General features: G+C 47.6%; 1 protein-coding gene across 5 annotated transcripts in view; it reads right to left on the minus strand.

Moving 5' to 3' along the window:
• Positions 1-24,701, minus strand: part of NTF3 (neurotrophin 3) — a 66,086-nt gene extending 41,385 nt beyond the window's left edge. The window contains exon 1 of one of the 5 annotated variants that reach the window (XM_012455918.2): positions 24,490-24,701. In XM_012455918.2, coding sequence (XP_012311341.1) covers positions 24,490-24,528 — 39 coding nt within the window. In that variant the 5' untranslated portion in view covers positions 24,529-24,701. The other 4 variants (XM_012455919.3, XM_012455917.2, XM_064377520.1 and 1 more) reach the window with 4 other exon arrangements.
• Between the last annotated feature and the right edge of the window lie 2,703 nt (positions 24,702-27,404).

Here is a 27,404-nt window from a genome sequence, read left to right on the forward strand (position 1 = left end):
TCCCTGCACTGCTCCCAGAGACTCCCAAATTGTTGGAAGAGCAAGGCAGGCATTGTGCTAAAAACATTAAAAGCTGAAGTGAGCCAAGGAAAATGAGATGCTTTCCTCCTTGGCTGTCATTGTTGCTGGCATGGACAGAGACCCCACATTGGGGCCCTGCCCTAGACCTCCTCAGCTCGAAGAGAACTGACTGTGTGATAGCACACAGCTCACCCTGTACTCTGTGGGTGTGTGGAGGAGTTACAGGTCCCCAACATCTTTCCCTCCCATTATGGGTTGAATTGTGTCTACCACCAAGATATGCTGGAGTCCTAATGTGCTAGTACTTCAGAACAGGACCTTATTTGGAAATAAGGTATGTACAGAGATGATCAAGTTAAAGTGAGATCATTAGGGTGGACCTTAATGCAATAGGGCTGACGTCCTCCTAAAAAGGGACATCTGAATACAGACATGCACCAAGGGAAGATGGTGTGAGACGAAGGAGAAAGCCATATGAAGACACAGAATCTGACAGCTGCATCTGTAAGCCAAGAAATGCCAGAGATTACCAGAGGCTAGGAGAAGACATGGGGCAGCTGCTTCCCAGGGCCTTCAGATGAAACACTGCCCTGACCACAACCTTGATCTTGGACTTCTGGCCTCCAGAACTGTGAGACAATACATTTCTGTTGTGCTAAGTCACCCAGTTTGTGGTGCTTTGTTATGGCAGCTCCAGGGGACTCATACACTTCCCAACTCTCAAGGGTAGTCTTAGGCTACCTGCCATGCCTAAGAGCCTCACTCTGTTGTCTACAAGAGGCAATGAACGGTTGCATTTTTTTGGTTAACCTGCCACAGAGCACAAGCCAAATCATGTAGGCCTTGGGTCAAAAGAGCTCCTGGAATCTGTCTAGGAAACTCAAACTGTACCCTACACAGTTTCCCAACATCTTCCTCCCTCCTCCCCCTCAACAAGCCATTCGGAAAGTCTTGGTTGCTGGGCCACTGCTAGTCTTCTGGGCCAGGGAGACCTTCACGACAGATGGCCCCCATCTGTGGTCAGCTGGGGAAAAGATCCTGAACAAGGGGAAGTGTGAAGGGGCATGAGACTAGGCAAATGTCTAGTCTCTAGGGGGAAGAAAATCCTCTCACTACCCAAAACATCTGTTGGGAGAGCAAATACAGGTAAACATGGATCAAAGAGATTTCTATGCAACAGAGAGAAGAGTTTTACAATGCAGTGCACAGATAAAGCCAACTGGAAAAGCTGACCAGGTTCCAGTTCTTCCCAACTGGAACAAATAAACTGATAAGGAGAGAGAGTCCAAGAGGGATGAGAAAGAGAAGCGTGCACATGTGGGCAGATCTGGAAACTAGAGGAAAGCCTACACTCTGTAAAACAGCAGTGTTCTTAGGGAAGGGGAGGCAGGAGGATAGGAAACACTGAAGGTGAAGAGAGAGCTGGCATAGGGGACTGGAAAAAAAGTCTTTGCAGTAAGTCACACATACACCACAGTGCTAAATGTAAGGTTTGTTCTTGTCGAGTTTAAAAGGAAGAAACTGAGGCCAACACAAGAAAATCCAATATGAAGGAATTTATTCAGGCTCCCGGGCGAGGTTCTGCGGTCCGACAGGAGGGGCCGGAGAAGTTGCACGGACTCCTCTTAGACGTGGGGTTTTATAGGGAGTGAAGGAGCTCGATTGGTTGTGGGAGAGCAGGACTACTATTGGGTAAGGTTACAAGCCTTTGTTTTCATACAGGACTTGGCTGCTATTGGTTAGAATTACTTGGCTGCTATTGGCTAGAAAGACTCAGCTGCTATTGGCTAGAAACACTTGGCTGCTATTGGCTAGAATCACAAGACCCCACTTGCATACTGGGCTCTTTAAGGGAAAGCCAGGCTGTGAGAGAAGGGGAGAAGGGAACAAACCGAGCATGTCTGAGCTTTCAGAAAAAAGGCGGGGGAGGGTGTGCATCCGAGCTCCCGGCAAGGCAATCAGCCTTACACTAAATATGCTTGTAACAGGCTTTGGGAGTCAAAACAATAGGAAAATAGATATCGGAAATGTTCATCATTGTTATTAATTTATTCTATTGAAAGTTAATTTAATACACCATATATTAAATGCTTCATATATGCCAGGCTTTGTTTTAAGCATTCTACATGTGTTCAGTTATATAATCCTCATACAATCCCATAAGGTAGTTACACTATTATCCCCATCTTACAGATGAGAAACTTGAGGATGACAGATACATACAGGGTCTTACTCGGTTGCCTGGCCAGTAAGTGATGGAGCTGGGATTCGAAGCCAAGTCAGCCTGGCTCCTGCCCCAAGGTTCTTTTCCACTGCTCTATGTGAGATGTGCACTTAGCTATAAGGTCGTGGTGGGGAGTGGGGAGAGAAGATAGGAGAAGACAACCTGAAAATTAGAACAAGAAAACACATATGCTTAGAGCATCAGCAAATGTAGCTAAGGGAGGTGACAGTCTTTCTTATAATTCTTGGTGCTTTTCCCAGGGCTGCCCCAGGTGAGGGGATGTGTGGGTACACGAGGGCTGGCCAGCGAGCCTTTCTGCTATCGTGTGGTAACCATCAGCTCTGGCTCCTCACTCAGAGCTGTCAGGGCTTTCAAGAATAACCACCTTTCTTTAAAATGTTATCATCTTTAAGCTTGGAAAGGTAACTTCTAGAAATCCATTCTGAGAGAATAACCAGAGAGATATGTGTATTCAAATGTACGTAAAAGGATGGTAACTGTAGCATAAGAAGTTGTGACCATAATGAAAATGTGCCACAGAAGCAAAATGGTGAAAGAGAGTGGTACATGATGGAATATTATGCAGCGAAAAATCACCTTATGCAAGAATAATTAAAGGCATGGGGAGATACATACCACACAATAGTGACTGGAAAATGCCAGGTAAAAAGTGTTTATATAGTATGATGAGCCCCTTATTTATAGAAAGGAGCTGGGCATGGTAGCTCACACCTATAATCCCAGCACTCTGGGAGGCCGAGGTGAAAGGATCGCTTCAGGCCAGGAGTTTGAGACCACCCTGAGTAACATAGTGAGAGCCCGTCTCTAGCCGGGCATGGTGGTGCATGCCTGTAGTCCTAACTATACTGGAGGCCAAGGCAGGATCGCTTGAGCCCAGGAGTTGCAGGTTGCAGTGAACCATGATTGCCATGCCACCACACACAAGTTTAGAAGACAAAGTAAGACCCTGTCTCTAAAAATAAAATAAAATTTAAAAAATAAAAATAAAGGAAATACCTATATATAGACACAGAAACAAAGACACACAGACACACACACCCAGAGAGAGAATGTCAAAGGGTATGATGGTATTTCTGGTCATGGTTTTGCTCTTTATTCTTTTCCCATTTCCTTATGTGAGAATAGATATTTCCTTCATAATCTGAAACAATGCTGTTTGTCACAACGACGTCTGGAAGGACCCCCAAAGCCCTGGCTGTTATCTTTCTACTTCCTACTGACTAGGTTCAAGAAAGAGGCACTTCTGGCAGCCCCAATCAGTTCTGTGGTATTTCTTTGGCTTTAAGCTTAATGCAGGGAAAGTCAAAAATCTTGAATTAAGGAAGCAAATGCTTTGCGTTTCTGATTAGATTAAGAGAACTAAATATGGTAACCATACCTGCTGATTTAAGGACCATGGTAAGGAGGCAGAGTAGGATGAGGCTACCCTGAAGAGGGGTACAGTAGCTCACTGCGGCCGTGCTTAAAATAACAGCAGGAAGGTGTAAGGTACTGGAGAAGGAACATGGTTTAAAAATAAACAAGAAGGTAGTGTGACATAGTGGTTAGGACTGTCTGAACTCTGGAATCGGAAAAGAGTCATCCTAAGCTTGGTGCCACCACTCCCTAGATATTTAACCTTGGGTGAGTTACTTGGTCATCTGACAAACCTTTACTAAGTAACTACCAGGAGCCATGTAGTAGTCCAGGGGCTGGACATACAGCACTGAAGCAAGGATACAAAAAGCCCTGTCCTCACAGAATTTACATTATCATGGAAAGAACAGGTCATGCATTGGAGAAACGAGTAAAACATAGCTCCTCAGATGATCTTAGGTGCAATGTAAAAAACGTGTGGAAGTTTCAGTTGCTTTGTCTGCAAAAATGAGATAATAAAATCGCTATTTAATAGAGTTCTGTGAGGATTCCTGAGATCACATACAGAGGGTTGAGCATGGTTCCCAGTTCAATAATTATTATTCACGACCATTACTTTGAGAGGAAAATGGTGAAATCGATTCTTGTTGTCTGAGTGACAATGCAGGGAAATTTTAAGAAATGGCTTCAACCATTCAGAAGTTGCAGAGGCAATGGGATGGGGAAAAATTAAACCAATAGCACTGTAGCAGGGTCTTGAGTTTCCTAATGGCTAAGACAAAAAGCAAATCTCTCTTCACTTTGGGGTTTATCCAACCCTACAGGAAGTCAGAGAAATCCCCAATCATTTCTATCACTTAATAAAGGTAATATCTGCTCTTCTAGTATCTCCACTCCAGGATGGAATTTAACAAGGTACGAGGTCTGGGTTTCACCTGTTCCCATGCTGCTCCATCATTATTTCCTGTGTCGTGTTTCTCTAAGGGTGTCCAGACATCAAACTGTGTTCTTGGAGAGGCCCAGAGGAAGGGCTGTCTGTTGCTCCTCTAAATCCACATATTTTGGACCATCTGGGAGTCAAAAGATTAGTTAATGTACCGGAGTGGAGCCAGACTACAGACCCGATGCAGATTCTCACCCAGCCTTTAAGGATAAACCTCAGAATGCCAGGTACCTCTGATCCTTGCCCCAACCACTAGGCCAGGGGTCAGTGATTCTCCAGGGAAAGGCAGAAAAAAATGATACCCTGGCTGAGCAGAAGAAAAAACTTTCCAGAAGTCATGTTTTATAAGTCTTGGATTCCTGCCTCCTGGAGGAGAAGAAATCATCAGAGTCTAGGAAAGGGCAAAAAGAGAGATGTGTGTGTATTTGTATGTACGTGAGCCAGCAAATGCGTGTGCGAGAATGTTTTAAGTGACTAAATGCAGGGTTGAAATCAGATGAATTATCCTGGGGTTTCAAAAACCAGTAGCTTACTGTTGGCGGACCTCAGAGGGGCTAAGTGATTTGTCTGCACTTGACACCAAAGAGGATGGCTTGTGAGCGCATTTCTCACTCTCTCAAGATCAGGTTTGGCAGAGCTCTGTAAACTCGGGAGTCAGGAAGCTTAGGGTGTTCTCTGAAGCTCCAGGTAGGTTCTTTCTCTGCTGGGGCTAGTATGGCAGCAAGATAGCAAAACGCACACCAAATGCTAAATTCAGAGAAATCATTTGGGAAGGCTAGATCTCAAGCACTACAACCTGCAAAACGTAGAACCCCATGAGATGGAGCACAGTGTTAAACGAACACCAGATGAGAAGACCCCTGGGGAAGTTTCTAAAAAGTTCAAAAAACATACTGAAAGCAGAAAAAAAGGAGAAAAGCCATGAGGGTGTGCAGCGGACTCTTTGTCCCAAAACCTCAATGCCTTGGGAGGGGCTGAGGGAAGCTGCCCTGAGACAGAGCTCCTTTAAATGCCCTGTGTACACTCCCTGTCTTTCAGGGATACTGGTCAAGCCCTGGACACTCCACACTTGTTTCCACCCCGTGCTGTCTGTGCTATCCCCATCCCTTAAAATATGCTTCACTGATCCAGGGCTCTCCTCAATCACCCATCAGAAGTCTTAGAACTCCAAGTGCCCTCTGTGTGCTGCATTCCATGGTCCTAGTCATTTCCATCTTGAGTGTTATTCAGGCGGGGTTGTCTTATTTCCCTACATGTACTATAAGTTCTTGGAGGTGAGGAACCATGCATTTTTGTATTCCTCTCCAGCGCAGAACACAATACCTTACCATATCAAGAACTCAGAAGTGGCTTTTTTAGAAACAGAGTTTATGCCTGTTAAGTCACTGGGCAGAGTTCTTTTTTCACATTAGATAAATGAAGCATACTGAACATTCTGACTATTTTTCTTTCTCTTGTGCTCCTAGTAACAGCACACACAGTTCTCTCAGAAACTGTAAAGTAAGTCAGCTCTTTCTGGTAGGCCTTAGGAATCCAAGAACAATGGGATAGCTTCCTTCTGGGGAAGGAGGCTCCTTCTTCCATTGTATCTTTCTTGCCCTTGCTCTCCACCACTCGCCCATCAGCAAGTCCTTCCAGCCCTACTCCCAAAACAGTGTAATACAATTATAACTGTCGAGGCTTGACAATAAGAAGGGGGACTTCCATTGGCTAGAAGCTAAGAGAAATCCTTCAAAGAAGGTAAACATTCAGGACACGAGAGTCCATATAAAAAGCTAAAGCCAAGCATGGAAGCCACATCCGAGGCATGTCAGAGACTCTGCCACAGAGGATAAACTGGCAAGAAGAATTAGCAACCACCCAACCCAGAAGAGCCTGCACCATGAAAAGAAACAGCAAACTCCACCAATAGAAAATCCAAAGCCCAGCGAAGAGGTGAAAAGAGCAACCAGAAAGGAGCGTGAGGATTTAATAACCTCAAAGACATGAAGCACCATATCTACAAAATGGAACTATGGACATTTCAAGGGTATTTTCATAAATGAAGTAAACAAAAAAGGTAGAGGTCATCTTGGTAGAGGAATCTATTAGATTTGCAACCAGATCTATTCTCAAATAAGAGGAGAAGCTCTGTTTCACAGATACAGATGCAAGTGTGCGCAGAGACTTCATCAAGAGCAGCTGGGGGCGAAATAGGTGACTGGGTTGGCAGAAGGGGTGGGCAACTCATACTGAAATGAACCCAGGATTCCTGGACACCATTTTTACGGTGCAGTGCATGCCCATGACCCTCACGAAGCTACCCTGAGTCTCTTATCCCAAGATGACATTATCAGAAATAGGTAGACTGATACATCGTTATTCTTTCAAGCCAGGCTGTAACATTTCTTCCCATTTCTTATAGTGCTTCCTCAAGCTTCCTAGAAACAATCAATGTTTTGGCAACAACTAGGTACCTGCAGTGTCTCTCCTCAGGGATATCCCAGCCTGACTTGGAGAAGAGCCATCTTCCAAACAGAGCAATGTGCTATTCACATAGGAATGTATCAGTTGAAACCATAACATATAGCTTGCCAAGCGTGACCCTATGCATCATCTCATCTGAAACCCCACATTAATTGTGTTAAGTAGGTGGGGTTTATTATCCCACTTTACAAAAGAAGAAACTAAAGCTTTGAGAGGTTGTGCCTACAATGATTGACAGAAACGGAACGAGAACTTGGGTCCTCCTGCTTAAGGGTTAGTTCTGTCTCTATTTCGCTCTAATGATGCTTAGTCCTAAGGCAGAAATAGCCTGAATAACATTTTTTCTTAAATATGCGTAATTCCATAGGGGAATTATTGAAGGATCACTCTTAACTTCTTTTTCAGTCATTGTGCCTAATAGTCCTTAATATTATAGTCAACTTTTTACTCAATTCACAGTCTCTTATGAGCATGTTCTAGATTAGACTTTGAAAAACAATAAATTGCCCAGCATCCATACATAAATGTTTCTGTTCATTTTTCTTCTCCCTCCTAGAAACATTATAGTCCCTTGATCAAAAAACAAAAGCCACAGCTGAAGGTGATGCTGTATATTTGGGGTGGGATGGGGCAATGGCGGCAGGCAGACATAGCCAAGAGAGACTTACTTACATGGTAGACACAGAGTTAGGCCTGTGTTTTTCTGCTTTGGCTGCTCTCATCAGGGCTTGTCTCTGTGATGTACAGTTCACTTAGTAGTACCTGGTGCAGAAGAAGCCTGTCCCCACCCCCTGCCCACCACTGCAGATCATGGTTGGACCACTACCCAGCCTGCTCTCTCAGGCTACCATCCGGTCTTCACATCAGGCCGGCGTGGCTCATTCCAAGCATTATATTCCTAAACTACCCATAGGTCACTCAGCAGTCTGGAGAATCCCAAGTCCAAAGCTCTGACTGAAGCATGCACTCAGCAATGGGTACTAGACATCCGGCTCCAGCATGCCTGACAGAATACACGGTAATATCTTTTGCAAAAGTTGCAAATGAGAAACCCAGGGATTACAATGATTCCATATGGTCCACTTTACAATTTGGGAATATATGGTTGGAAACTTAACTTTTTCAGGTCTTGCATTTTTAGCTTCCTTATCTGAACCTCTACTCCCCGTCTGTCCTGGAAGCCATGGCTTTCTAACAGGGAAATGGCAAGGAAGAGAACTACTATTTTCTCAATATAAAGGCCTGTTGGTTAAAACATGTCCTCAGGTTGGGCATCCTGGAAGGACCAGCCCAAGATGGCTGAATCCCGCAGAACAGAGAGAGGAGATAGGTGCTTTCCTTCCCATTGAGCCATCAGTGCCAGAAATCAGCAGCCCTGAGCTAACCCTAGAGGAAGGTATCTGGCTGATATGTAAACTAATGGCGAGAACCAGTGTAGGAAATCTGATCATTCAGAGATTACAAACCACTTTGCATTATGAATGCATTACATAAACTGTGTACTCAAGCCTGGTATAATGTCTGCCTCTGTGACTTGTTGGGGGAACTACGGAGATGACACATACAAGCCTGGTGTAAGAACTGCCTGGTATGATATCTGCTTCTGAGAGTTGTCGGGGGAACTAGAATGACATGTATAAAGAGGTGTCTGCACATTGTTACTGCCCTATGGATGCTGGTCTTTCTTCTCACTGTTCCCTGCCATTCATCCATAATGCCGCCTTCAGCAGATGAGAGATGGTGAGCATTTCAGAATCTGCTAAGAACCTGTCCTGTCCTCCTAGCCTCCAATTTCTGAGGCAAATGCTGGATTTGCAGGGGATAGGAGGGCTCAGCCCAAATTAGTTAAACATCCTTAGTAGAACTTCCTTAACTGAGTGAGGAGTTCTCATCAGCACACTGAGGTGGTGATGGGACAGAAATCATGGCAAAGCTGCCTAAAGGCAGGGAGGAGGGCAGAGTAGGTGAATAGTGTCAGCTAGTGCTTTTCAACGTGGCTGTACACTGCAATCACCTCGTGAGGTTCTGTCTCAACTCTAGACATTCAAATTTAATTGGCCTGAATGACATCCTGAGCAACTACCACTGTTAGCCAAAGTTAAAGGGTCTCAATATGCAAGGCGAGATTGGAATAGTCAGGATATGGGAGAGCAAAGACACTAGAGGTCCTCTTTGGCTCCCCTTGGCTTTATTAAGGAGCATTCCCATCTCCCAAGCAATTGGATGGCACGCTGGGTGTCAGTCTGAGTCTCTGCCAACCACATCTTCCTTATACATGATAAACAATGTGACCTCGCAAGAAATTCTCTAGATATCTACTACTGACCAAAAAAAAAAGTTTGATAGCACTTGGTAATTTTCAGGAGACTTTGAAATTTTAAACACACCACACACACACACAGACACAGACACACACACACACACACACACACACACACACTTTAATCCACAGGAATCATCTATGGGTGGATCAGATGTTTAGAAATCTGGGACCACTTCATAGGCTTAAGAAACTTTACCATCTGTCCTATTCCATGATGAGCCTATGAAAAGGTCTTCCACGCAAGCAGCCCTCTCTGGCGGAAGTCATTGCCATAGTTTCAAATGTTCTGGGATGTGATGTCAAAAGCCATCTTTTTTTGATCCTGAATGAAATCAAATTAGGATGGAAATGCACAGAAGAAGGAAAACGTTTCAGAGGTCCTCCCCACTGCCAACTACTCTAAAGTATCAGATATTGTAATCCATGTGTCCTCACCCAGAGCCACTCTAATGAATGCATTGCTCCCTGGCCTGCCAGGCTGAGATAGTCGCCTCTGGAGCTAGTACTGGTCAAAGTAACCAAAGATCAAATCAGGCTTGCTGGGTTCCCTTTGCATCTCAGCCATTTGTTTGCTCATTCATTAATTCTTCCGTCAATCCAACCATCAACCATTTCTTTCTTCACTGAACAACCCTTTATTAAGAGCCACATTGCAGCCAGAGGGATCTTTTTAAAAACAAAAGCTCAATTGCGCCCTCAGCGTCTTCCATAGCTCCTATGGCCCTCGGACAAAAAAGTAAGCTCCCGGTTGTCTCCCGCCCACCTCTCCACCATACAGTCCACATTAGCCTATGCTGCTCTCTGTTCATCCCCTCCCTGGCCTTCTTTCAGTTCTTGAAGCCCCTGCTTTCCCTCACCTTGCAGTCTCTTCCCATGGAACGTCCTCTACCTGTACCTTTACCCCATCCCCTCCCACTTTCACCAGTGATTACAAAACACATCACATGTCACCAGGAAGTTTCCTAGTTACTTCCTGGGGTTGTTTAGCTCCATGTCTATTGCTGGGGACTCCTGCTTTCTTTCCACATGGGTTGGTTTGGGGAGAATCTCCCTTTTATCTCTGTCCCAGCCCCTGCTCATGTTCTCCCTCTGTGGTTAATAGTCACAGACATCAGCATACCACAGGAAAACACATAATCAACAATTGGCATCTTTCTCCAATTCCCCAACATATTTTTTTCTCTTTGTCCAAAAGCCGACCTTCTTTAATGGCTCTATCCTTGACTGTGCCTCTGTCGAACAGTCCCCCAAAGAACTAAGGAGACTTGCTGTAGACAGACAGTAACTTTATACAGCTGCCCCAAAAGGAGATGTAAACACAGAACGGGGAATGGGAAGATGTATTCTTAATTCAGACAAGAGCCAAAAAGTAAAAGGGAAATGTCGGGATTACAGTGACGAGCTGAGGTCTCTCAACCTGTAACCCAATCCAAATTCAACTTGATTTCCTAGACTTGCTATAGACCGCAGTCTAAAATATCTTTATCTCTTGTGCTCTCTCTCTCCCCCTTCCTCTTTTTTTTCTCTCTCTCTGTCATGCACACACACACATCAAAAGACAAGAATATGCAATAAACACACTGGAGATTTCCTTGGTGTTGGTTTAAATGCTAAGAAAGACAGAGAAAAAGAGACAAGGAGTGAATGAGTTATAGAAAACCATCTTTTCCCCCATTTTAATCCACAGTCATCAAAAAGTCTCAAATCTCAAAGAAAACCTCCATAAAAACAATCACAAAATGAATTCCAATGTGAAGGAATCTTAGATTTGAGCTGTGAACAATGCTGGAATACTAATGCAATTTCTTTTGGGGGAGCTATCTTGGACTCAAAGCACCATGCACATATATTTTTGGAAGATAAGTCCAGGAAAGCTCTGTAGAGGAGTAGCATGCACAGGCCACATGGAACATTTCCTCACTTTGTATTTTAACAGCACCCAAAATTCCTCTGGGGAAATTCTCCCTCTCCTGCTGTGTGCGGGGTCATCATCACAGGGTCCTGAATCCAGGTATCCTTCCCTCACAGGATCCAAGTGACTCTATTGCTCTTGACAAATGGGAAAGCAGGAAACCACTTCCCACTGCATGCAAGAGTGGTACACTCCCAGGGTCAGAGATGGGAGGGCCCTTGCATGACAAGAAGACCAACAGCCTCACTTTGAGGATACGGGACCCAAGGCCCTGGGTCACAGGGCAGGACTGACAGAAGCTGGACTAGACCTCAGGCCCTCCAGGTTCCTGAGTTTCCAGTTCACAGCCTGTCTCACAGCATCGCGCAGCTCTTAAAAGCGTCTTCCCAAACACTGGGGTTGCTAAAAGGAGACCCACATTTGTCTTTCCCAAATCCCCCAGCCCACAAGGGCTCCTCCTTCCTCCAAACTCCCAAAACCTCTGCAGTCCCTACCACCCCGATGCCTCTTACCAAATATCTACTGTCACATCCTGTGGTCTTCTTATCTGCAAATCTACCCCGTATTCCCAAGTAGACTGCAAGGCGGTTGAAGGTAAGGCTTCACTTTGTAACTCTTGGTATTCCACACGGCACCTAGCACAGCAGCTAGCATGACTCAGTGGCAGCAGAGAGGCCCCTTAGGACAATACTTTGCAAACAGAGAAGAAAACCATCCGACAGACGTGTTGTTTTTTAAAGTCTTCCTTCTAAATTCTAAAATAAATTACTAAATAGGTCTCCACGACTGTTTCTCCTGGTGTCCGGATGAGAAAAAAATGAATGCCTCCTTGAGCAGGAGGGACTCCGAGGACAGAAGTGGACAGTAGATGGCAGTCTGTTGCTGTGTCAGAAGTGGTCACAGAGACAATACAGGCTGTGTAATCAGGCAGGAGGTAGAAGCACAGCTTAGGGGACTGAGGTGGACTCACTCCCACCATGCCACAAGCAGGGATACTTCTGAGAAGTACACCCGTAAGCACACACACCTTCACCTCCCCCCAGCTCCAACACCTGTACAACATGCATGTTCCCCCGACTTTCCCCACAGGAACCAAGGGCTCACATCACAATGGTTTCTGAGCATCCATCACCCAGCCATTGGAATTCAGGGACGAGAAAACCACTGTCATGTGGAAGTGGTGACCATTCCTGTACCCTCCAGCTTGCTCCTTAACCAACAGGAGTCTCTATCATGGCTCGTACTAAAACACAACACCTGAAGTGGGAACCCTGCATTCCATCTTCCTTGCGTCCCTTGTTCTCCCTGGAGCACTACGACTGTACCTGTCTGTCTCCTTCATCAGTTTCCAGACCCCAAGGCCACCATCACCACATTCATCTCTGCATCTTCTCCAACAATCTAGCACATGGCCACGAACAGGATGCTTAATGAGTAATCTTTACACGTGTGTTCTGAGTTGTTTTCCAAATGTCTAAGGGGGGATTACTCTACTGCATATGGAATGACATCCAATTCCCCGTGACCAAGAGCCCCAATTTGCAGAGGAACTGAGCAGGTTAAGACATGGGGAAGAAGGGTCTCTAAAAGGGAGTAGTAACAGCCTTTTCTGGCCAGTAAGCACTGAGCATTCATGACCTTAGCCTTCGGATAGGCCAAAAGGGAGATAAAGGTAACACAGATTTGAAGCCCTGGCAAGGTACACTACCTCTCTGAGCCCAGTTTCTGGCGCTGCCACGTCACTACTGCACATTCTGAGCTCACGATGACCAGTCATTCTGTGTCAGAAGCGGTCACAGAGACAATTCATTCACTCAACACATTCCTGTGGCTGTCACTATTCAAGGTGTTGGGGGACACAAAAGTGAAAACAACAGATCCCTTTCTCTGCGAAGTTCATATTCTAGGAATGCAAGTCAAACGCAGGCTGCTAAGTGCTATAACATCGGGAGGCTGGGAAGGGAGCCCCAGGCTCTCTGGGGAAATGCAGGGAGGCGTCCCAGGTTAAACAAATACGTGAAGGATGATTTTAATATCATTGGTGATGATGGAGGGGTGAGCATTTGAAACACAATATGTACAGAATATATCCTCCAATGCTATCTCCAATTCAAAAAATAGACGTATCACTTGTACAGAACATTTCCCTCTATATTTAGGCTTTTTGAGGTATCCCCTCCTCCATCCATGCATTTGTCCAGACTTTTCTACTAGCCCCAATTCCCACAATTTAATTAATGATGAGTCAAGAAAGACCTTAGAGATAATCAAAGCCGGTAGCTCTTAACAGATGAGAAAGTGAGACCCAGCGTGGTTCAGGGCCTTCCCAAAATTGTAGTCAGTCTCTGGTGGAGTTAGAGGCGGAGTTTTATCTCTCTGCTCGTATTTTGGGATCTCTCTGATTTAGCTTATTGAATTCAGCTGCCCACAGACAATTTTAATCCCACATAAACCTCTCCCATACTCCCAACTTCCAATCCAAGATCCGCCATGAATCTGGCAAGCTTGCTTCTTCAGTGATTCATAAACATGCACTCATCCATATGTTCAATGACTTATCTGGCATCACATAACTTAATTTCCTCCTCCACCCCTCCACATCTCTCCACATAAGTCCTCCAGCCCAGCAGGGATACCTGAAAATCCCAGGCATGGGCCACAGTGTGAGGCCGAGGTAGCAGCAGAATCATGGAAGATGTGATCTATCACACTGGTAGTGTCTTTGTGACCCTCTAGTGAGTCCAATTCCTCCCTTTTCCAGGAAAAGAAAGGAGGCCCATGGAGGGAAAGTGATTTGCTTAAAGTCACACAGCTAGTCTGGGCCCTCTGCAGGGGGAATGTGGCAAGCTATTTAAGGCAGCCAGGTGGGTGTTAGAAGGACTGGGCTTCTTCCCCACCATGGGACACAGCTGTTGGGAAAGGAGGTGATTTCTAGAGCTGTGTCTTCCTCTTGAACCCAGTGGAAGTACCTTATGAACTCGTAGGAACAGGTCCTCTAGACATGGGATGGAGCTAATCTCAGGCTGAGAACTTGAAACAAACTCCCTAAGGGATCATTTGGAGCCAAAGGAGGATATATTTAAATGCTGGGGTCTTAGACCCAGAAACAGAAGGAAAGAGGAAGTAAATTGCAAGAACCTGGCTATCAGTTTTGTTTGTTTGTTTGTTTTCTGATAGGGAGTTTCACTCTTGTTGCCCAGGCTGGAGTGCAATGGTGCGATCTTAGCTCACCACAACCTCCACCTCCCAGGTTCACGTGATTCTCCTGCCTCAGCCTCCCGAGAAGCTGGGATTACAGGCATGTGCCACCACGCCCAGCTAATTTTGTATTTTTAGTAGAGATGGGGTTTCTCCATGTTGCTCAGGCTGGTCTCGAACTCCCAAGCTCAGGTGATCTGCCTGCCTCAGCTTCCCAAAGTGCTGGGATTACAGGCGTGAGCCACCGCGCCTTGCCGGCTATCAGTTTTCAAAACACTATATACTCCATGTAAAGAAAAAGTTGTCACCCTACACATGAAAAGTTACTTTAAGCAAAGTAAACACATGATTTGTGAGTACCTATGGTCTAATAGGCATTTGGTTAGTGTTCAACATTTATTTGTACATGCAAATACCTGTAAGGAACAGAACAAAGTCACCTCTCATTAACTGTCTTGAAGATGCATATGTGGTAGTGACAGTGGGGAAATCTCTCCCACCATCACTGAGAGGAGGAAGAAGGAATGAGCCTTTAGTCACAACCTTCAAAGAGGGCAACATCCACCCCAAGAACCTGTTTGGCTTCTCTACTTCTGGTACTGCCCAGAGAGTGGTGCGCGGTGGCAAATCCTTGGCTGGAGGTCTCTACAGTTGCTCTGCTCTGTATCAAACACAGCCTGGGGACCTCAGTCTTTAGCAGCGACCCCTGCCCTGCAACTTCCCAGCACAAAATCTATCTAAACTTTGGCCCCAGTCGAAATGGTGTGAGTTCCCTAGCCTATCAAAGAAAGCCATCTTCCAAGTTCTAAAGAGACCTCATGCTCTTCATTCATATTCTTTTTCACTTTGATTCTGTGCAATTCCAGGACTCAAGAATGCTGGGACCTACCACCTCTCATGGGCGTGTGGATCAAAACCAGATGTCCAGCTCCAATTTTATAGAGTTTACAAGGAGGCAACTGTGGCTTAAATCAATACCCGTGTTCTGTAAGGGCAGATTCCCTTGTCAACAGAACAAGAAGTAAAGGGGGAGGGCCAATGGAAGCTGAGACAGATCTGACACATGCTTGCCAGCAGGTGGCTAAAAAACCTAAACATTTGTCTTGCATGTGAAAAGGAAGCTTCCGGGGGTGGGGAGCAGGTTACCCTATGGGGTGACCAACTTTGCAGAAGGTGATGGACCCAGCTCCCATCTGGATGACATCACAGAACATAGAAAACAGAATCTGACTGGCAGGTGATGGACTTGGGATGCCACGGGCTTCAGGCTGGAAAGCCAAGAACATTAGCATACCCCTTAACCTCATATAACCTCAGTACCCCCATCTATAAATGAGATTATTTTGAGTATTGAGATAATGTCATGTAATATCTGTAATAATGCCTGGCACCCAGTAAGTACTCAAATATTAACTGTCATCATCATCATCCATCATCTTAAAGATGGATGCTTGTCTTAGTCAGAGACATTGCCACTGAAACACATTCACGTGGAAGCTGAATGATTAGCACCAGGCCTATCAGAAAGCCAAACCCCACCCCTTTCAGCTCTGCACACCCTGTATAGGCTAAGCCAACGTCTAGAGCATTCTTGACCAAAGTGAGACACTCTGGCAAATTCTTTGCATGCCTTTCTGCCTTTGACTCAGCCATTCCCCAAAGATAAAAACAGGAGCTCATTAAGGGTGTGCCAGGGTGCACTACAAGTGAGGCAATTAGCACTGATTAGGTAGGAGGATGTGGCTACTGTGGAATTCTACGGTGGCAGAGCTGGAATGGGACTGTGAGATCTTCTAATTCAAGCTCTTCATTTACGGATGGCAAAGTCATGTCCTAGAGAGAATATCCAGGGTCACACAACAGCAGCTAATTTGTGACAGAGCCCAGTCACTGAACCTGGTCCCATACCTCCAAGTCAGCCAGTTACCTGCTGCCTCATGCTACTGAAAATCACCCTGGCCTGGACTCTTAGGACTATTGGCTACTGTTTTCTCCAACAGCTCTAGCCTTGAATGTTCCAGAAACTTAAATCTTCCGAAAATCCCTAACTGAACAAACTCACAAAAAAATAGGCTCAGCGAATGTCTTCTCTGGAGACGTTACTAAAAAGTGAGCAATCACAACAGACCACACCAAATTTCACAGCAAAATCTGTTCTGCTTCAATGAAACCACGGTCAGTCAGAGGTTTGTCCTGTGAGGACGCCCAGAGCCACAGGAAGCCCTTAGTTGTTCCCAATTAATCCTGTTTGAGAAGGACCATGGCACAGATGAGGACATGAAGAGCAAATGCATTCTGACCATGTGGAGCTGTGTGCAACCTCTAGCCTCTCAGTATTTTTAGGTAAAATAAAAGACTGAATTATGGAAAACTATTAGCAACAACAAAAAAATAGTTTAAGGCTCTGGGGCCATCTACATGTGTGCTCACAGGTTCTAAAATGAATCTTCTGAAAGACTTTTTTGGTCCAGCTTCAATCTTGTTAGAAATCCATCCAGGCAAGAATGAAGTAATATCTACACTGGCCTCATACTTCAAAGTTCAACATCCTCATGTAAGAATGATCTGAAAGAAGGTGTCCCGAACTTTTTCTCAAGCTGGCCCACCTGTAAGAAGCAACCCAATGACAATCCAATCTGAGCCAAGCATCCAGATACCTGCCATCCATAACGTAAGCTCTACAAACGCCCCCTGCCTACCCAGGGCAGCTCCTGTGCTCACGTGTCCCACAGCACACACGTACTCACATCCCATAGTCTCCTCTCACTCCTGTCCATGCACAAAGTACATCCACAGACCTTATCAGCAGCACCACACAAGGCTTAGGCTTGTCTCCAGTAGGAAAGTTGGTCCTTTTCCAACAAACTCAATTTTAAATAAAACTAAATCTAAAACCCTAGCAACGGTCATTAGTTCAACATCCCCAACGTCAGAAACTGCCTGCCTCATTAAAGAGTAAAACAGCAGCTGGTGAGGCTTGAGGCAGGGTGGTGGGCTTTAAAGATCTTCTGTGTTAACTCACCATCCCCTCTCTCACTTCCAGGTGATGCACAGATTTACATTCCCTCCAGTTGGGGTGGGAGTGCTGTAACTGCTCAGAAAACGGTCTGAAGTTTACTGCAGAAGCCGCCTGCTCTGTCAGGAATCCTGAATGTAGGGGAAGAGGAGAGGCCTGAACATCTGATACATCTGGGAGTGGAACTGCAGAGATGGGAAATGTTATGCAATTAAACTCTGCTGGCCTGTCCCGCCTGGGGAATGTGAGACCCATCAGCAGTGACCTCTTCCAATCAACTTAATTGGCCCAATCTCGCCAAGAAAAGCAACAGAATTGGTTTAGTGCCTCTTGGAAATAGCTTAGCTCCTGACTATTTATGGCCACTGAACTCAAGGATGGGAGCCTGACTCTGAGCCAGGAGTTGACGGCATGTGTCAACTTCTGGAAAGAATTGGAGGTTTCAGTGGGTTTCTGTGCCCCTCTGCATCTCCATCTTCATCTCTGGGGAAAGTGGCTGTACCCAACTTGATGCACTGGGCACAAATAATTTCAAAGACCCAAAGCCCAGGCTTTCCTCTTACCAGGCAGGCTGGGCTTGCTTCTCTTTCATTCAAATGGTGCCTATATGTCAAAGACAATTATTATTTTTACTGTTCTCCAAGTCACATTTGCTTTGGTGCCCCGGTCTGCATAGCTGATGTTAAAAAATAAAGGTCTGTCTGTCTCTGATCATTAATAACATTGATTCTTAGACTACCTTTCCTCTGAATAGCTCAAATATCTTAAAGATTTCCATCATCTATAATCTAGGCTTGTGTACCTCCAGCTTCTGGATGAGTAAACTGAGGCAGTTTTAAAAAGTTTTATTTACACAGTGAGCGAGCAGTAGAGGTGCTATGGGCATAATGACTTCTGATTAAGTTGCACTGTAAAGAGAAAGAGGTCCAGATCCCATTTTCACAATGACCTACATACATGCTAGCACCTGTATTTAATTACATTTCATCTTTGTACAACTGTATACAACCAAACACACCAAGTTTTGATGGGGGAAAAGAGGAGCGAACTTTCCTCTTCCTTGAGTCATTATATTGCCACTTTACGAAAAGAGAAACAGAGAGTTAAAGAGATTAAAAACGTCACCAAAGTCACACTTTTCCCAAGTGGTAGAACTGGACTAGAATTAAGGCATTCCCTATCCAAAGTCTTCCACTTCACCACCCTGCCCTCAGAAATATCTGCCCCCGATCTTCTCACCAATAGTCAAGTACTATATGAACTATCTCTTACACAGATGAGTTCTCCCCTCAAAAATAAGGTAGACCCTTAAAATGGCACAGCTGTAACTTCATGAATTCAAAACTGTCATGAGACAAATAAAGTCCTCTCACACATATGCCCTCCGCTGGTCAGAACCTAATCAAATGGGGTTCCCCATCATGTTCCAGACAGGCAGATATTTTTGCATTACAAAAGCACACCCTTTACTCTCTTCCTATCCAGTTGCCTCACTAGTCATCTGAGGGTATGAACTGGACCAGTTACACTGTTCTCTCATTCCCCAAAGTCTAGGGCCCTTCTTTTGCGTACACCTTTTTTCACTGAAGATTCACATCCGAGCATCCAAGACAATTTTTATTCTTCCTCAGATACACAGAATTCCTGCAAAAACACATAGCGGCACCCCCTTCACAAGAGCCGGAATGTCCACCCATCCTATCCTCCTGGCTAGTTTTCTCCCAGTTACATGAGTTCAGGCCAAACTGCGCATGCCCACACATGCACACACACTCAGGTTAGCTTTGCACTCAGTCCAGAAAACATCAAAGATGATCAAACACTCCCAGTCCATCTCTTTCCTGATCACGACTTTACCATTCTCCAGCTCCACATATCAAGTCTCATTCCAGCTATGAAGGAGCCCCTGCACACTCTCAAAAACTCAATCTTCAAAGGGATCTGGACTTACATTCTGACCTGAAGTGCAGCACCCTCAAATTCCCAGCCCACACTCCCTACAAAAAACAGCAACGGCATCCAGCTCCCTTCCCAACACACAAAAAGTCTACATCTTCCTTATCTTTATGTCCCCCTTTTTACAAAACCAGAGATATATTTCAAGTCAGCTTCCCTTTGGCCCCCAAGATCCATAAACATCTCTAGAAACTGAATTATAGACCTTGAAGAAACCTCAACAAGCATTGAGGTCTATTTCTGGCAAAATTGCAGCATTTAGCTGAGCCTGGAGAAGGAATTTTTCCAGGGCAGTGTGCCATGCCCCAGTACCCAGCAATGGGCTGAGCATCCAGTAGGCACTCCATTAGCTTTAATTCATTATCAATATGAACCGGTGGCAGTGAATTCCCCCATCACATAAGAAACCCATTACAAAACATTATACAACATGCATTCCTGACACTAGGCACGAATAGTGTATTCCTCCACTTACTTTAGTCTTATACACACATCCCTTCTCATTCTCACCCAGTGCCAATGCACAAGGACTTTTCCCCTTAAATGTACATCCCTCATTCTAAGGCTCTTGCCATTCTCTCCTCTCTGGGGAGGAAGGAGAGGGGAGGCAAACACCAATCCCTACCCGGTGTCTTTCCATACAAATGCTTTGTCTTTCCATAAAGAGGATTTGAGCTCACACTTTTCTACCCCCACATGCCCCAGTGCCATTCCGGCCAAATTTCCCAGTGCACCCTCATAAAGTTCACACCCTCTGCTCCTCAGATAATCTTTCCCCGCCCCCCACACACATCCCTTTGGTAATCCTCAGGAGCCCAACCTTCCACATGCATCCACCTTTCGCTCACACACACAGCCGCCCTCCTACACCACACCCACTCCATGTGTTTGTGCAGGCATGCACAAGCCATCTGTCTTCAACAGGCTGCACCTCTCCTCCTGCTCTGACACCCTTCATAGGCACAGATTTCGCATTAGCTACACCTATGTTCCTGCAAGCTCTTGTCTCCCGCTAAGCGCACAGATGCCCATCCGACAGACTCCCCAGAAACACACACCTCCCAGGCACCAGAGAGGGATGGGACTCCAGCTCTTTTGCCACCTCCCCCTACACACACGCGCGCACACACACACATACGCACACGCGCACCTTGGAAAAACATCCCCATCCCTCCTGACCACTCAATTGTCACAATCTCACTCCATAGATAAGCAGATCCCATTCACACACAACCAAATCCTCTAAATCCGGCTACACTCCAGTCTCACCAACACAAAATCCCACACATTCCCTAGAGGAAACACCCCAGACTTCCTACCTTCCTTCAACACTGTTTACCGGACGGAGCCTGCTTTATTTTCCATCCCCGTTAACTCCCAAAGCCATACCCAAGTCTGTGTTTGCCCCCGAGACAGAGGCGGTTGGATTTTATCCTCTACATTCTACCTCTCAGCTTTCTTTGTGAGACGTGTCAGGAAGGAATTGAGGGCAGGCGGGAGGCAGGCTGAGTATGCTGGAGAACTTCTGAGTGTTGTGGAATCAGGACCGCTGGAAAAGTCCCCTCTATGTTACAACTTTCTCCCATCCTGACGTTTAGGACAGAGCGCTTCCATGTTTTCCTCGCTCTCGCTGTTTTGCGGGGTAGCAGCGGACATCTCTTTATTAAAAAGCAGGTCCCTCAGTACACTCCATAATCAGATGAGTTACAAACATCAGGCTCCAGGACAAACACCCACTCCTTCCAGGCTCCCCTCCCCTCTCAGCAGGCCCCCGCCCCCACCTCTTCACACACATAAACAAGTCCACAGGCGCACAGTCTCCCTAGCTCTCTAGCTCTGAGCCTGGCGCTCCTGGGAGCGGCCTCCATTCGGACTCAGAACCTGCCGCCCGCCGCCAGAGGCCAACGCCAGACGATCTTTTCGGTGTTTCCTCCATCGGGAATCCCACCCGAGCCTCGATTCCAGAAAAAAGGATCCACAGCCCCCACACGGTTCGACGCAGGGTTCTCAGTGCAGTGCGTCGGAAGCGCAGACAACGAACGAACGCACGCAGCAGCCAAACTCCCGCAAAGAAGCAGCGCCTCCTGGACGCGCACCGACTCCAGCCGAGAGCAACAAGCAGAATCCTACTCCCCTAGCCCATCCCCTCGGCCCTCGCGCCTCCTCTCCTTAATCTTCAACTCCCAAGCGTCCCAAATTTCATCAGGAGCATCCACCACCGAGTAAAGCTCTGGGGCAATGGGGCAGTTCGGTCCGTCGTGGGACCTTTAAACTCCGACCTGGCTGGCTGCGCGGGTGCCCGAGTCTCCCAGCCTCCCACGCCACAGCTGAAAGTCCGAGAACAGGCTCGACGAAACCGCGAGGAGATCCCCAGAGATGGCCGGGCCCCGGTGGCCGCAGCTCCCTGTAGGGGTCCCAAAGGTGCGGGCTGCGCACGGAGCTCCAACATCTGCGCAAAGGCCCAAGGTGGGGTGGCCACCGGGTGGGCGCTGGCCAAAAGGAGCCCGCGGCGCGAGGTCTTTTCTGAAAAAAACCTTTCGGGGGACTCCGACGCAGGTACGCGGCGTGGGGCGGTGAGTCCCAACTCCCAAAACTGGAATGCAGCGTTCAGGGTCCTGAGCTGCGCGTCCCCTCCCCCAGCCCACGCCCCGGCCCAGGAGGTGCAGGGGCTAGCTGAGAATCAGGCGCAGTGGCCGGCAGGGTGCAGGGCGTGTGCAGGGGAGCTGCGGCCGCACCTCCCCGCCCGGGGTTCCTGTCTGCCACCCCCTTTTGTTATAGGATGCGCGGGGAGCTTTCTCCGAGAAGCTGACGGTTGGTTGGGGGTGGTGGATGGTTGATTCTGTTGGGTCTCTTTCCTGCCCTTCCGTCGTCCCCCCTTCCCCTCGCCTCCCCCCACCCTTTCCAATCCAGGTCCCTTAAACCTGATCGCTTTCCCAGACTGAGGGAGGCTTCTAGGGCAGCCGGGAGACAAGAGGGGAGGAGAGGAGGTGGAGAAGTGTCCGTGTGTGTGTGTGTGTGCGCGCGCGTGTGTGTGTGTGCATGTGTGTGTGTGTAGGGGGTGGCTGCGGTTGTGCCTCGGCCTGGGCAGATCCCAGCGCAAACTTTGGGGAAGGCACAAGCCCGGGAAAGTGAGTAAGTGAGCGCGGCGCGATGGGGGTGGGGCGGGGTGCGGAGTTGGGGCCCCCGCGCCGGTCCACTGGAAAATCCCTCCTCACACGGCCCCCCATCCCCAGACCTGCCCACCCAACGTGCCCGCCGCCTCCCCTTACCGTGGCAAAAGTAACCATGGCATCCGTGTGACCGTTTCCAGGGACGTCGACATGAAGAGAAAGGTGGACGCGAGCTCGGTCATTCAAAGTCTCCCCCACCCCGCCGCAGCCACTACCCAGCAGGGGAAAATGGAGAGGCAGAAAGAAAGGAGAGGAAAGAAAGTAGCTGCGCCGGGCTGTGTCGCGGGGCGGTGCGCGGAGCTGTTCGGTAGGGAGAGGAGCTTCAACTCTGAGTCCCGTGAACATAATCTGCGCGGTTATAACCAGCCAACCCGGCCAGATGGCTCCGCGCTCAGCGCCTTAACCCCTTCCGCGCCGCGCCGCCCGCCCCCGCCCGGCCCGCGCCGCGCCGCGCACGCCGGTGCCCCAGAGCCCCTCGGACCTCGCTTCGGGACCCGTGGCGGGAAAGGGGTCATTTCTCTCAGTCCCTCTTGAAAAACAAAACAAAACAAAACAAAACAGCAACAGCCACAAAAACTTCCAAATCAGTAGTATTCTTCAGTAACCCCCACCCTTGAGTTCTTTTTTAGAGATCCAGGAAAAAACGAAACATTAAATTTACCGTAACAGGTTACATGTTAGTGTCTTCAGCCTTTCTTAGTTGTTCTTTTTCTTGAAATTTTTCTTTTTGATCTTTTTTCTTTTACAAGGCATTAGGACCTTTTCCTGCCCCTTTCCTCTGGCGGATCAGGTCTGAGGCGTAAACTCCTCCTCCAAACCTTAGACCCTTCCAGTTCTTGATCTCTCCCCACCCCCTACCAAGCCCACCCGCCACTCCTCCCCCCACCCCACAACACGAACACGCCCTAGGACAATCGCTCCCCGGCGAACTGGCCGCTCCAGGGGACCCGCGCCCAGGACGCTGTGCCGGCGGTCAAGGGAGGTCAAGGTAGAGGGCGTGGGGGCGGGTGATCCGAGGGACTAGGGAGGGGCTGTGTGTGCGCGCGAGCGCTTGTTTGCGGGAGCTGGAGTGTGGAAGGGAGAAGGGGATGGATCACAGCCTCCCATTTCACCCAGCCTCCAGCTTCTAAACCCCTTCCTTCCAAACTAGGATGGGGCCCTGCAGTTAATCACTCGCCCAGCACCCACCAGTCTGCACCTGGGGACAGCGCGAGAAGCAGGAAAGGCGAGCAACAAACAAACCTCTTCGTGGCGCCCAGAAAGTAACGACGCTCACTTCCCCACCGGTGGATTCATTCGAGGAAAGGCCAGGGGGAGGGGGCAAAATCTCTTATTTGGAGATAATTTTAGCTGCCCGTTAGACCCCACTTGCTCCGAGCCGTTCTCTCTAAATTTACCAAGTTAAGTCATCTTGCTTTCGCCCATTTGCCATCGAGAGAAGTGGGGGGAAAATATGACTTAGGGATCAACGAGAAATCGAGAACCCTGGAGCGGAGTTTTGCCCTCTTGCCCTCTGCCCGAGTCCTTGCGTGGTGGACCTTCTCTCCAAGCTCCTCATCCCTTCCTCCCGGCCACTTCAGCCACTCCTCACATCGTCTCCTGCCAGGACCTTTTGACTCACGCGCGACTGGGGAGGGGAGCGAGTATCCCGTTTCCTCCCTGCCCTGTCGTTCGAGGTGTCTAATAAGCAAGCCACTCCATGTTTCGGTTAGGGCCCAGGTTCAAAAAATCCAAATACCTTGGAATTGTTTGAGATTTTGGTCAAACAGCAGAACTGCACCCACCGGTTCAGGACCAACCGGACGCAAGGAGATGCTGGGGGGTTTGATGGGGAGGTGGGAAGGGAGGAGGAGTCTGGGGGCTGCGTACTAGATAGATTGTACCTGCCTCATCATTATCCTGGCTGATGGGGGTTGCCACATCGAAAACGGCCGGAAGCGCCCGCTGAGGCCCAGGGGCGTCACCTCCTGCGGTCCCTCGCAAGGGTAGGGTCCTCCTTCAGTGTCTCCCCTCGTGCCAAAATGTCGACGTCTTCCTCAGGGCTAGACGAGGCTGCCGACTCGTTCCCTCCACCCCGACACACAGCACCATGAAGGTTTGGATTGGGCGTGCTCTGTCGGGTTCTGCTTTTCTCCCTCTCATCTGGCCCGCCTCCCTGCCCTCCCCCACTTCCCGCACTTGCCCCCCTCCTCCAGCTTCTCGCTCTGGTCAAAGGAGGGATTCAGGCCCCAGTTTCAGATCCACTGGTGGAGTTCTTTTCTCAAGCTTCAGGTCCTCCGGGAACCTGAAGATTCCAAGGAAAGAGGTGGTTGGCTCCTGCTGCAGCAGGGAAGGGGTTAAATACATGTGCGGACTGATCTGCAGGCAGCTCCCAGGTCCCTGGCAGTCTGGAGGGAGGAGGGGAAGGGGGGCAAACAAACTTGAAAAATCAGAAGAAACGAAGAAGAAGAAAAGGCAGCAAGCAGTGCCTTTAGGACTTGGATTTGTTCTGCAGATGCCTTGCACTGGCTGGCCGCCTCACTTTGCCAAGACTTTCGGGGATCCCGGGAAGAGTTCGTATTGTTTCCAGCTCCAGGGGGTTTTGTCCTGAGCTGGTGGGTCCGTCTTTGCTTGCAATCAACAGGCCTTGTAATATGAGAGGTGACACCTTAATCTTGCCAAATATGTGCTGTGTCTTTGTGGGGAGAGGCGAGGAGGGACGGAGGGAAGGAGAGAGGAAGAGGGAGAGACCCAGACAGGAGCAGAGGGTGAAAAATGCACTTTTTCTCAGACGATTGGTTTCCCAAAGAGAGAGCCCTAGCCCTTTTCTGGGCGTCTTTCACACAATCTCCCTTGAGCACCGCCAACTGCCTTTTCTTTTACTGTTTTTCTTTAGACTTCAGACCTGAAGATGTCTTACCTCTAAAGACTAGGGAATGACACCACCCCCCAGGTCTCCGTAGTGGCTTCCAAGAGAGTGGCAGGGTGCTACATGAACAGAGTGGGCAGAAAAAAATAATTAGAAAGGTGTATTTTTGAAAAGATAGAATAAAAAGATTATTATATACAATGTAGAGCCATTTTTAAGCTGCAGAATATTGTGTTTTCTAAGTAAATCCGTGTTTCTAAATAGAGATTTTTCTTTTCTATAGAAAGACCATAGTGGTATGGATAGCAAAAGCAAAGATCAGGACTGGAAAGTTAGCTGGCTAGGCTGCGAGCTCGTGCCCCATAGACAGCCCTGGTTAAGGAAGCATCCAGGATGAGATTTTCTAGGATTCACTAGGCAATTGCCCCTCTCCAAGTTGACTTCGTGGCCATGACTTTGGCTGTCCATCTGTCGACTATATTTTTAGGTTGCTGAACTTTCTTTTTCTCCCTGCTGCCTCTGAGCCTAAGTCCCTGACTCCTGAAAGTGATTTCTGAGAGCAGGAACCAGATCTTGTTTTTGAAAACCCCCTTTAAAACTCTTTCCTAAAGCAAATTTCCAGAGCATGCCTTCTGGTTACCCTTATCTTTTGCAATAGCACCACTCTGTGGTTGGAACACTGAACAGAAACAGGAACGTGGGATTGAATTTTGCCTTTACCTTGTGAAAAACAGGACTTCTCTCCTCTGTTTGAGCTCAGTGGACTGTGTGCTGTGGTGGGGGCTCGGCATGTGGTGACGGAGGGGGCCCCGTGCAGTGGCGATATGTGGTTAATTCATTGTGACATGTTGACCCAGGAAATGAGAGAATTGGACCGAATGGCCTCCTAGGACCCTGTCAGTGTCAAAGACAAGCTTGGTTTCCGCCCCCCATGATCGGGTAGCTAGCCTTGAATGTTTGTCCTCTTCCATTGCTTTTCTTTCTCTCTCTTTTGAGATTACTGAAGTAAACGCCACATTTTTCACTGATCCTAAAGCATTTGCAAGTTGAATCTTCTGCTGCTGGAGGGCGCTGTGGGGAGGTCCTGCCCTACCCCATCCATCCCACCCCCATCCACCCAGACAGCTGCTAGAGCTGACTGGAGTCTGGAAGTCTCCGTTTTTCAAACAATTAAGTGAATGCAAAAGGTGTTTGCACAGGGACTGGAGCTTAAGGGTCAGGAAAGGCGTCTTCATTCTACCTTGGCGCCTCCGCACTTGAAAGATTCCTGGCTGCCTACCCATTACAATACATCTACTGGCAACAGCATTATTAACCAACAGCTACACAGGCTGTCAAGCCACATAGCAATTCCTCTCAGATGCCCTGGAGTCATCTGTGAGACGTTATTCTTTTCTTTCAAATTGGATCCAGTTGTCCACAGAAATGGAGTGGCTTGTTTATGTTTATTCAGCAAGCCCAGGTCTTCCCCCAAATTTCTATCACCTTAAGAAAGCTCCCTTTGCTCCAAGGACTAGTACTCTAAACAGAATACAGACATCAGAGATCAACTTCTATCATCCTACATCCTCATTCCACATTTAATAACTGAGGAAACTTGGAATAATGAAAAACAAAAACATAATAACAGACCAGGACCTAGAATTCACTGCCAGAGTAGATTTTGGTGTCTGAGAAAAGCAGGTTCCCCTCTGCCTTCTCCATCCAGGAGCCATGTGTTTTTGGACAGGTTTCTTAACTTCTCAGAACCATCTCGAGTTGGTGAAAACAACACCAATCTCATAGAAGTAATATGAAGACCAAAGTAACTAATGAATTTAAAACACTCAGCACAGTGTCTGGCACAATGTGAGTGCCAATCCCAATCTGATAGTCCTTACACTGAAAACACCGTCACACCACTGGGAGAATGACTGTCTTTAGAAAGAAGCTTGGCTCTGGAATGGCCTG

The sequence above is a fragment of the Aotus nancymaae genome, unplaced genomic scaffold (genome assembly GCF_030222135.1).
Source record: "Aotus nancymaae isolate 86718 unplaced genomic scaffold, 86718_ANA_hifiasm-v0.15.2.pri h1tg000016l, whole genome shotgun sequence".
NCBI classification, from domain to species: Eukaryota; Metazoa; Chordata; class Mammalia; order Primates; family Aotidae; genus Aotus; species Aotus nancymaae.